This window comes from Cicer arietinum, chromosome 7 (genome assembly GCF_000331145.2).
Source record: "Cicer arietinum cultivar CDC Frontier isolate Library 1 chromosome 7, Cicar.CDCFrontier_v2.0, whole genome shotgun sequence".
NCBI lineage: Eukaryota > Viridiplantae > Streptophyta > Magnoliopsida > Fabales > Fabaceae > Cicer > Cicer arietinum.
This window is the reverse complement of record NC_021166.2, coordinates 4,576,248-4,587,527: the sequence shown is the minus strand read 5'-3', so window position 1 is coordinate 4,587,527 and position 11,280 is coordinate 4,576,248. Positions and strand designations below refer to the sequence as shown.

The 11,280-nt window shown below is 33.1% G+C and overlaps 2 protein-coding genes across 2 annotated transcripts; both read right to left on the bottom strand.

Moving 5' to 3' along the window:
• Window positions 1–2,791: 2,791 nt before the first annotated feature.
• Window positions 2,792–3,541, bottom strand: LOC101507225 (large ribosomal subunit protein eL29z-like). The gene is made up of 3 exons (XM_004508105.4): window positions 3,408–3,541; window positions 3,221–3,324; window positions 2,792–3,098 (listed from the first exon to the last, which is right to left on the bottom strand). Exons 2-3 carry the CDS (start codon window positions 3,320–3,322, stop codon window positions 3,015–3,017), a joined length of 186 nt encoding a protein of 61 aa, XP_004508162.1. The 5' UTR covers window positions 3,323–3,324; window positions 3,408–3,541; the 3' UTR covers window positions 2,792–3,014.
• A 761-nt stretch (window positions 3,542–4,302) lies between these two features.
• Window positions 4,303–11,043, bottom strand: LOC101506895 (dihydrolipoyl dehydrogenase 1, chloroplastic). The gene is made up of 15 exons (XM_004508103.3): window positions 10,549–11,043; window positions 9,832–9,978; window positions 9,548–9,682; window positions 9,254–9,362; window positions 7,145–7,269; window positions 6,771–6,896; window positions 6,608–6,688; window positions 6,165–6,227; window positions 6,003–6,077; window positions 5,849–5,927; window positions 5,661–5,761; window positions 5,412–5,525; window positions 5,093–5,206; window positions 4,884–4,955; window positions 4,303–4,742 (listed from the first exon to the last, which is right to left on the bottom strand). Exons 1-15 carry the CDS (start codon window positions 10,852–10,854, stop codon window positions 4,695–4,697), a joined length of 1,695 nt encoding a protein of 564 aa, XP_004508160.1. The 5' UTR covers window positions 10,855–11,043; the 3' UTR covers window positions 4,303–4,694.
• Window positions 11,044–11,280: the final 237 nt, after the last annotated feature.

The window sequence follows — 11,280 nt, the reverse complement described above, 5'->3', positions numbered from 1 at the left end:
ACCAGGGGTTATTGATCTTGGTTATACCTCCAAAAGCCTCTTTGAATGTATTTAAATGTCTAATCGAATGAGTTTAATTTTTATTTTTTTTACCTTATAATATTCTTAAATTAGATTATAGAAATGCTTTATACCGGGGTTTTTGTTAAGTTAGGCTCCATCTTTTCTTCCACTATAGATGTAATTTAAATACAGTACATCATAAGCTATTAAGAACCCTTTATTTATATATTTATTTATTAAATCGTGGTTTTTAAAGAAATTGAAAGTTAGTAAATCATAGGGTTTAATTCCAGTGACCCAAAACTTTTTGTATGCTTTAAGTCAACATAGTAGCCTATATCATCTTTTTGAATAATAAAATGGGCTTTTGTTACAAGAAAATACTTTCACGGTTTAATAGTTTGCCAACACTTTATCAGACATCTCATTTAACAACATTTTTTTGAACTGCCAATGTTGCATTTTATCTTTTGTTATTATGGTGTCTTTGAATAAAAGCCTATTAATATAACTAAATCTAAATTTTGAACTTTTATAATCTCATTATACTAACTCTTGTGTTGATTGACTTGTAAACATGTGTTATCTTTTCCTTTTTTGTTTTAGTATTTAGAGAGCTATATGTTTTGTTTCACTAGTATAGTTACTTTGACAGATTTACTACGTTTGGAGTTTTATCACTTTAATGTTTATGCCAAAATTTAAAACATGACATTGCTGCTTTAAATGCTTTGTTCAGTTCAATTTTCAGCTCTTCTATTGTGATATTCAATTGTTGCTTTTCGGTCAATATCAAAGTGATTTGTCATCTCCGATGTTTATTATTCATTTCAATTTTTGGTTCTGATAATATGATTATCAATATAGAAGTATGCTTGTGGTTCTCACTCACTTCAGCTAGGTAGATGCTAAAGCTACTAATGACGCGATAGTATACCGAGTGATGGATTGTAGAGTTACAGGGAGATCCGTTTGTGTTTATTAATGTCTATTCTTAGATCTGTTTACTAGGTTGGTGTTAAAACATCAGACAAATTAATACTTCTTTCAAATTTATTTATAAACAAAAACGATACAAGCAAAGTTGATATGTTTATATCAAAATTTGGAGTAGATTGATGTTTATATGTATTATTTTTCTTCATATTTTCATATATGCGAATTTTGTGACGTGATCTTTTTCTTTTACTATACAAATAGTTTATACATAGATGTATTATGATTTTTCAAATGGATTTAATTCATTTAAAATGAGTGAACCAATAATTTATATTATAATCACTTACGTGTAATGTCAACCATTAATTTGATCAACAATTAATAATATTACTTATTTTATTCCCTTTTATTAATATAACTCGAATTACTTCAAAACTTAGTAATGGAGATGAGAAACAGAGAAAGAAAGAAAAAAAAAAGTATCATTTTCTTCTTTGACAAGATTTCCAATTATTAGATCATTGTAAGTATACCATTTTATAATTATCCAACGCACTAACTCCTAGCATTTTGCCATGGTAGACGTTACTCCAAAAGAATCTATTTTTTCTACTAGTGCTCGTATCGTTGTCTATCTATCAATGTTCCGCTGGATTCCATGTTCAATAAGTATAAGAAATTGTCTTTCTTTTCATGTCTCCTCTCCCGTACACCTTGCTCACTAATAATTAAGAATGTGAACATACATTAGTGGGATTTCTTCTCTCAAATGTGTACTTTGAAGATAAAATCTGATGTAAGACTCTGCAACCCTTTCTCTCTAACCCTCTCTAGTATCTCTATCTCGTATGAGTGTTCAAAATTTAGATTGAGTTGTTTGTGAATAGATCCATCACCCGAACTAATCATATTTAATTGATTTGGGTTGTCCAAAGAATCAAAATTTCTTATCAAACGATATTTTAATATCCCAAAAACAATACAGTTAAATGGAATTTGATTTAATTAAAATTACAATCAGTAGACTAAATTTCATAATATAAAAACTCATTGTTTGAAGTAAAATGAAATAAATATTATATTTGCCTTTATAACTGGTTTGGGCTTGTAGGTTTGAATCATTAAAATCATTATCAGATAAAAAACGATTCGATGTTTGATAGGATTAGCCAATAATTGGAATATTCGAACATAAAGTTAGGTTATTGAGTGGATCGAGTCAACCCATACCCGTGAAGTCCATTGACAGATCAAAATGAAAGCCAATTACACAAAGGAAATCAACAGGCTTGAGTGATACTAATAACATGTTAACACCCTGTTAAACTGAGCTGCAAATGAGATTTTATTTAAAAAAACCTGTCTATAACTCAGACGGGAAGAGAATGGTCTATTGATATTATGGGGTAAAGGGAAGGGAGGGAAAAGGTTTCATCAAAAAAGGGTAAAAAAATTGAAAGGACTTTCACCATGGTTTATTTTCTCTAAAGGACTAACAACCCCAATTTGGAGGAACTGAAAAAAATGTACCAGAACAGATCTTTGAAGAGTGTTGAAGGATAATTTATCTAAAATACTAATAATTTATTCTCCAAACTAAAACAAACAGGTTAGATATCATGAACAAGGTCCTATTCTACTGTATAGAAGCATGCTAAGCAAATGGTTGGTAAACCATTGAATTCACAGCAACTGAAAGTTTGGGTTAATTTCAGCGAGGGTATGCACAAGCTACAAATTGTAGCTTTGAAATAATCGATGTCAATGTTTCTGCTACAGGCTAAATTGGACTACAGCACACAAAGTTGACATTTAGAAGATAAATTAAGCATACAGCTGAATTTCAATATTAAAAACAACAGAATTGATTATCTGAATTCTGGCATAAACGTTGAAGATTACTATAGCAGTTACTAAACATTCGGGATCAAAATTCAAGCGTCTAAGACAAAAATCAGCAAAAGTGCTAACAGATTAATAGATTTCGCTAAATTAAATAATCCATCAAATTAAAGATAACTTTGACAAAAAACATATATGAGAATCCTAAAAGCCGCATTAAGATCGACAGTTTACTCTTCTTCGGTGGCGATTTCACCATTTTTCTTGTTGTGCTTCCTTGCATACCTCTGGTTCCTCAGAAACTTAGGATCCATCTACAGAATCAATAACAATAAACTAGTAAGCAAAATCACATAAAAAAAACATATCAATCAATTGGAAATTAAAGAAAAAAAAAGTTGAAAACTCAGAAATACAATGGATAATGAAAACATACCCCTTTGGTGGAAGTATGACGGTGCCTCTTTGGCTTTTTGATGCCGTTCTTGTGTGCCTTGTAAGATTGGTTGTGAGCTGTGTGATTCTTTGACTTCGCCATCTCTGAAATTCAACAAACACAAACAGAATTAAACAAGGGGAATTGTTAGGGAGTGAAATGCGAGAGAAATAGTGAAGGAGCTAACCCTAAATTCAAAGATACAAATGGGGGCTAGGGTTTTCTGTGTAGGTAAAGGGAAATTAAGAAATAGAGGAATTATATATATGGACCGAAGTATGAGGGTAAGGCGGGCTTGGCCCTTCTGAAAATGAATCTGCAAACTCTAGACAAGCCCAAATATTAATATGTTAATTATAAAAAAATGGAACTTATTAATAAATAAATAAATAAATAAAGGAAACTTAAATATTTTCTGAATTTATAATTTTTTTTAAATCTTGAATTTCAGATTTTCTACTTTTTCTAAAAACTTGGAACTTAAATTTTTCACATGAAAAAGTAAATTACTGAGACTAAGTGAAGGTTTTAATGTTTTATGTCAGTAAGCAATAACAAGCGAATACAAAAAATACTAGTAAGCAATGCGTATTCTCTATTAATGGTTTGATTTGATATGTTATGTGATTGACCATTTTTTAATTAATTGATCATTAAGAAATATGATACGTAAAATATTTATAATTAGTATATTATAATTTTTTTTATAATTAGTATATTAAGAAATATGATACGTAAAATAATTTGTTGAAGTGGAGTGATAGGAAGTTACATTAGTTTTATTCCCAGCGTCATATGAAGCTTTTATTATCACCTCATTTCATGGAAACAGAAGCATTGGAATATGGGAAGTTATTCTATATTTTGGAACCTTTAGACCAAGGAATAATTTTTTCCAAACTTTATAACAAACATGAGTATATTAATTTTTCACTCATCTATTCTCGAGAATGTAACTATTATACTTGAAACAAAGAGTCCCCTAAATAAATGGACGGAGGGATTAATTAATTATCATTACCAAAGTGTAATAAACAATTGCATAATTTTGAATCATTAATCATAGAAGTTGAAAGAAAGAATGAGTTGCCAACACTTGATATCATAATATTAAATTTGTTAAATTGTTATGGTACATGTATTGGTTGCAAGACTAAAACCACTGAAAAAATAGGCCACTTTCAAAGGCCTCCTCGATGACTACTACTAGGAAGAGCAAACTATCTTAAAAAGAACAATAATAATAGATATAAGTATCTTTGACAGGCACTAAAAATATTAAGAAAAAAATGTATCAATACAAGTAATATTCTGCGGCAATCCATTATCAGGCTGGCGGTGATCTCCCTCAAACGGTTCCCTTCTTTTACAGGATTTTGAATGTGCTCGCTTCTTACGCCCGAAGATGCGGAATATTTCGGAAGTCCCTAATACAAGCAAATTTCTTCAAAAATTTATACTTTGTTTGGGAAGATTAGACTGCAACTGGTTCACTTACTGGGATTGATGCGTGTGCTTTAACCTGCCTCAATAGTAGAAGAGAACGCATATTAATGCAGGTGTTACAATGAACTAGCTCTATGGTGTGTGTAATATAAAGTCAATAGGGATGTTGTACGTTACACTCAATAACATGTTGATACTACATTAAGGATTATCTCACCTTTGCTGATTTAAATAGCTCATCAAGAACCTCAGACAGAGTTGGATGTGCATGAACTGCAAGTTTTATGTCCTGCATGGTACCACAAAACGACGAGGTTTAGTAGATAGATTGGAGAACACAATAAGAGACATTGGTGACTAGTAATAGTCTAAAACCCAGGTGCGTCACTGTGTATAAATTACAGTATCAGTCGGTAGAAAAATTACTTGAATACGTGTCCCTAATGCTATAGCATTGGATGCTTCATGGATGAGATCTGCTGCGTGCAAACCGAAAATATGAACTCCTAGGATTTCTCCATTGTCAGGTCTGTATATCAACTGCATCACAATGTAAATGACAGTTAGCAATGTCAAGCCTGTATATGAACACACAAAAATCCAGATAAAAAGATGGATAAGAATGTTGAACAACTGTCATGACCAAATAATTTTGGTACCACCAAAGAAATTCTTTAGTAAAGAATTCATCAAAAGCATTTAACACTTTAATGAGCATTGGTGGAGCAAGATACAAAAATATAACCTTGGCAAGTCCCTCCCCTTCATTTTCTGCTAGAGCTTTCGTGTTAGCTTTAAAACTTGTTTTAGCAACACTGACTTCAAACCCCTCCTTTTCACCTTTCTCCCTTGCTTGAGGCTGCAAGTTTTAAGTTAGGTCATAACACATAAGAATTTCAACTGAAGGACAACAAACAGTAGTTTTATTGTATGAATAACATAGTGGCAAAGGGGGTAGCAGAGTTGAAAAATGGAGTGCCGAGTTCTGATATACCTCTGTCAATCCAACCATGCTAATTTCAGGATGAGTGAAACATGCAGCTGGGATACTTAAATGATTGAGCACGTGATCTCTTCCAGTGACTTGTTCAACCACTGTCAGAATATTTTTAATAAGGTTAAACTGAAGCAAAAAAAATATATATATATATTAATGGAAAATTGACATCAGTTTCCACTTACCTGAAATTCCTTGAGCACTGGCAGCATGAGCAAGCATCATCTTTCCATTTGCATCGCCAATACAGAATAAATGAGGTACCTATCATTCCACATCCTATATCAGTAACAATATGTCAGATAAAAGATAATTAGTGCATGAGAAATTCGGACAAACCAGCTTGCCATTTGCATCAATTACACGCATGCGCTCGTCCACAGGAACAAAACCTCGCTGTGTTGCTACATCAACCTGTACGAACAATATACAAATATATACATTCATTTCCTTCAGGAAAAATTTCCTATGATAAAACACATTTCCGTTAGAAATACATACATTCTCCAGTCCTAGGCCTTGTGTGAATGGAGCCCTTCCAGTTGCTATTAGTGCAGCATCCACCTGTAACAAAGTAAAGAAAATAGCTTGTAAGTTGTAACAAATCCAAATAAAATACACAGGTAAACAAGAGGTGAACTAACATAGTACAGAAGGTGCTATCTCTGAAACTAAGCATGGAAAACTGACCCCTTAGCAAAGCAAGAAAAAAGAGAAAGAAGTGGAATCTAATTGTGAATCAGTCATATAGATTTTCTGCTTCAGTGCAGTTTGATGCACTCATATGCTAAACATATAGCCAGTACATTAAGCACTTATGGGTTTAAAAATAAGATCTGATTTTATTGAATCAACTACCAGAAGCTTTGGCACTTCAGCTTAACACATTTAACACATGAACAATGAGTTTACTTGAAATCTTTCTAATAAAAAGATTAAGTTACCTCCAAAGTGTCCTTTGGTTCCTTGGTTTTTGCATCAATAAGTTCAATCAAGACAGGTTTTCCATCCCTTGCAGGAGTGATCTATAAGGAAAATGTGAGGACTTGGCTTGTCAAAGTAGCCAATCAATAAAAACTGAATCAATAAATTAAAAGATGTAGTTACCTTGGATGCAAAAACTCCAGTATGGTAGTCAATATTACGGGGATTTACAAGAACCCTCTGAGCCAGCTTGCTGATTTCAGGATCAAATCCAGGCATAAGCTGATCTAAAGCTTCAACAAAAGTAACCTGCATAATACCAATAATTACGTAACTTACAATAAACTAGAAGCCTAACTTTTATTATATGGAAATAATATAAAGATTATATATCTGTTAACTTCTAGAAAAAAATAAAAACTATAACAACAACAATATGATTTGCAACACAAACATAAGTTTCTGATTTCAATGGATAATAGTCAATTTTTTGCAAATATTTCTCATGAACAAAGGATAGTGGAAAATAAAGTATAAGTATCACAAAGATGTGTCACCTCACTTCCAAGTGCCGTATATACATCACTGAATTCAAGGCCAATATACCCACTTCCTACAATTGCTATCCAATCAGGAACAGACTCCAGTTTGAGTGCATGGTCACTGGTAATCACAGTCTTCCCTAGAGGTGACAGTTTGAATTTTTTTATTAAGAAATGATCACAGCCAATAAAACTTAAAAAGAAATCAAGAGATTATTAAATGTAGGTCATAAAGAAGAAAGAAGATTTCCTCATGACAAACCTTAGGACCAGACAGAATTTTTAAAATTTCGAATTACATGGAAGGTAAATCATACATTGAACATCGATACTTGGGGGGGGGAGTACAAATTAGGATATAGGGAATTTTTCTTAAATTTTCCACTGTTGCAGAGATAATGGCTATTTTTCTATACTTGATGTCCCTTAACCACATGGACTGGAAAAGCTACTGAAGATTGATACAACTGTATGAGTCAACATTGATATTTTAGAGTGTGAAATAGAAGATCCGTCACATGCTGAACTAAGATCCCCTTTGTACATTTCATTGGACTCTATAATCCTATATACTACAACAACAAAGCATTTATCCGATAGGCAGAGTTGACTACATGAATCAAATGACGCTAATAATATCTTATGGTAAATCATTTCTAAAAACAAACCATTTAAACTTAAAATCCCTCATATTTGATTATAAATTTATATAACTGTTCTTGGCCTCCATCTTCTTCTAACTATTCGACTACTATCCAACTAATCTACACTCTTTACTAGAACTTCTAAAGGTCTTATCCGCAATATGTATTATGTGCTACCCAACTTTCTCTCCAATGCATTCATTCTAAATCCTTTCTTGTCTTATTTGCATACTCATCATTCGCAATGTCACCGTATTTGCAATATGGAACTTATTTACCTCCTGACTCTTCACTGTCCAACATTCAGTCTTATGCAAAATTACAAAACTTATAGTAAAACTAAAAAAGGCAACCTGATGGCTGATGCTGAAGAGTGCCAGCCATGGTGAGGTTCAAGTAAGGGTCAAACCCAGTGTGAATCTTTTGTAGGCAGTATTACCTTGCATTTTCAAGGGGATGATTCCATCTATAGGTACATCTCTCTCTATTTCTTTGTCATTTTGTATGACATGTGATTGACCCAAGGTTCCTACAAAATGCGAATTGAGGTACGGTATAATCTCTATCTTTCACCTCTAAGTTTTAATTACTGCCCCTCCAGTAAACTTATGCTTCGTATACTTCATTTTCTGCATTTACTTTAAATAAAATTCATGTGCTTTGAAAGCTTGTCTCTACATCTCAGTTTATCACTTCTCTCAAACGTTATCAGTGGCAGATGAAGGACAATGGCAGCAAGCCAAAAATAGACCATATAAACATGGTGTTGCTATGGGGGAAACGTGGCTGATATAATAGCTGTTGCAGCCTCTAGCAATTGGGCAAAGAATCCGCTATGCCATAACATCATGACAGCAATTTGACTACATTGCCTCTCTCCAACTCGGACTATATTATCTTCAAAAGGTACGCATCATGTCACTGGCTTGTAAGTATATTTAATAAGCATATTCAAGACCAAGTTTAAAAAATTCAGACTCAGCTGAAAATTGGTATTATAGTTATCATATGTGGCCTACCATGTTTTCACAGATCTCACACTTGTTATAACCTTACTATGAATATTAGTAATTTGCTTGAGTATAAGCAATATGAACTATTTTCTTCTCAAAAACCATCCACAAAACCTCTCTCTCTAGGCATCCTAACCATCCCTTCTCCAAAGCAATAAAAACCATGCACAAGTCATTTTGATTCCTAGGGTATACCTCTATCAATCTTCTTAGAAGATATATTGCTTTCACGGTTTACATCCCTGTCATAAAACCAAATTAATTATCTCCGATATTATTCTATATACTATTAACCAAAACATATCTCTAATGGAAAATTGATCCCTTTTTTCCTTTCATAGGACTTCAGTTTTTTCTAGAGTTTAGTCCTACTTTTTGTAAATGAAAGACCAGAAGTCAACTAAATCATGTAAAACTAGAATGAGCATCAAATATTCATAACATGAAAGGAAAAGATTGATGTTTACCATCAACTTCAACACCCTTAGGAACAAAAGGAACAGAACCAGTGGCAATGATGATATCTTTTGCAGTTACTATGCTGTTTGAAGAGCCAATTTTCACCTTTTGAGGACCCTGCACAGATTCATGCATGGCAGCAAATGAAAATGTAAAAAGTTTCTTCTGCCATTTCAGGAAACAGATAGTTCCATTCCATTCACTGATAATGTGCTTGAAACATTAAAAAATAATTTAAGTTGTGAATCAAATCGCATGTTCACAAAGCATAGATTGCATAATAGTATTTATATGCCACCTACCACTATAGTACCAAAACCAGTAAGTATGTCTACTCCAATCGCTTTTAGAGAGTTGGTCAAATTACTACGGATTTTTGAAGCAAGATTGTTAGCATGATCAGCTACTCCTTGTCTGTCATACTCAGCAGCAGAAACCTGAAAAAATCCAAACATACAAAGGTAACATCACATGCAACTGCACTTACTCTACACCTCTCTTCATCACGCATTAGTATTCTAAATTCTAATTCTAATTCTAATAACAAAAATAGACTTAAGAGAGCCTTATAACGTAACATTCTTACATGTATACCCAAAGACTTCAAATGATGATCACTCTTTAGTTCCCGCATACGACCACTAGCAGCCAAAAGAGCTTTAGAAGGAACACATCCTCTGTTTACACATGTCCCTCCCACCACGTCTCCCTCCACTATAGCTGTTTTCAGTCCCTGCAATCACTGCTTTATCAAAATTCACTCTCGCAAAAAATGTGACATTTATGATTCATCTTACTTTATCACATAATAATCAGCATTTAACAATTAAAATTACTTGATTTATCATATAGATAGTATTCCATCTTCGTCTCACAATGAGTGTCATTTTAGCAAGAAAAATTTATCCCAAAAATGAATGTCATTCTCAATTTTTATTGTAACTTTAATTATTATTTTCAATTGTATCATTCAATTATTACTATGTATACTACTTTCAAACCTTTAACTCTACACTGCATTTATGATAATGAAAAACACGTCAAATAGTTAAGAAGAATAATTTGGTAAAATGATTATTCTTTTTTCCTAATATATGTGAAATGAGCCGTACGCGTGACACTAATCTTGTGACGGAGTAAGTAATAATCATTTACATATGAATTTCTATGAGCATATCGTCAGTGTCGCTTTGAAGTTTGAACTTATTTACTGATTTAGTTGCAAAATTGACTGTGAAATACTGAAATAATTATGAATCTCGTAATAAAAAGGTGAAATGAAATGAGAATATTGAGATCAAACCTTCTCGACAGCGTGAAGCGCAGCACCATGACCACCAACACCAGCACCAATAATCAACAAATCATAATCAAAGGATCCAGAAGTGCTGCCATTGTCAGATGCCGCAGCGGTTACTACCGCGGAGTGTTGGCGGCGAGGAAGCTGGCGGAGATTACGGTTAAGAGAAGTTGCAAAACCTAATCCCAACGCTTCGCGTCTTAAACCGCAAAAGCTGAGGTTGAGAGGCTTGACAGAGGAGACTGTAAAAGAGGGATGTGATCTGGATACGATGGCGGGAGAGAGGGAGAGAGAGAGAGAGGATTGCATTTTGAGGGAGAGGAGAGAGTAGAAATGGGGAAATGAAGATGTAGAGAGAAAGAGAAGAGAGATCTGAGGAAGAATGTATAAAAGAAAGAGAAGGACCTCGTGGAGTCCGTTAGGAGTTAGGAGGAAAATAAGAAAGCTAGGAAGCTGGCGGAGTAAACAAAGAGCGGCGGATAAACCATAAACCACTTTTTCATTAAAACTTTCTATAGTACTTTTTTTTTTATATTAATAATAAAAGCTTTTTAATCTAGTACTGCACCTACTTATTTGGGCAATATTTATATGTTTTGTTATTATTTTGTGATAATAAATACTCATTTTTTCAGATGTAGGTTTTATTAATGCTGGGATATCATTAAGGAGGATGTGGTTGCTTTTGTCTGAATTTCGTAGTAAATTTTACTTATGGCTGTAACATGCATTTTT

What these genes read in the sequence shown, in the direction of transcription:
- LOC101507225 (XM_004508105.4), bottom strand. Translation starts at nt 3,322, where the DNA reads ATGGCGAAGTCAAAGAATCACACAGCTCACAACCAATCTTACAAGGCA. An exon ending in GTCATACTTCCACCAAAGGG is followed by an intron (nt 3,099 to 3,220) that starts GTATGTTTTCAT and finishes TTGATTCTGTAG; the next exon opens with ATGGATCCTAAGTTTCTGAG.
- LOC101506895 (XM_004508103.3), bottom strand. Translation starts at nt 10,854, where the DNA reads ATGCAATCCTCTCTCTCTCTCTCCCTCTCTCCCGCCATCGTATCCAGA. An exon ending in CTGGTTTTGGTACTATAGTG is followed by an intron (nt 9,363 to 9,547) that starts GTAGGTGGCATA and finishes GAATCTGTGCAG; the next exon opens with GGTCCTCAAAAGGTGAAAAT. An exon ending in AAGGGGAGGGACTTGCCAAG is followed by an intron (nt 5,207 to 5,411) that starts GTTATATTTTTG and finishes ATTGTGATGCAG; the next exon opens with TTGATATACAGACCTGACAA.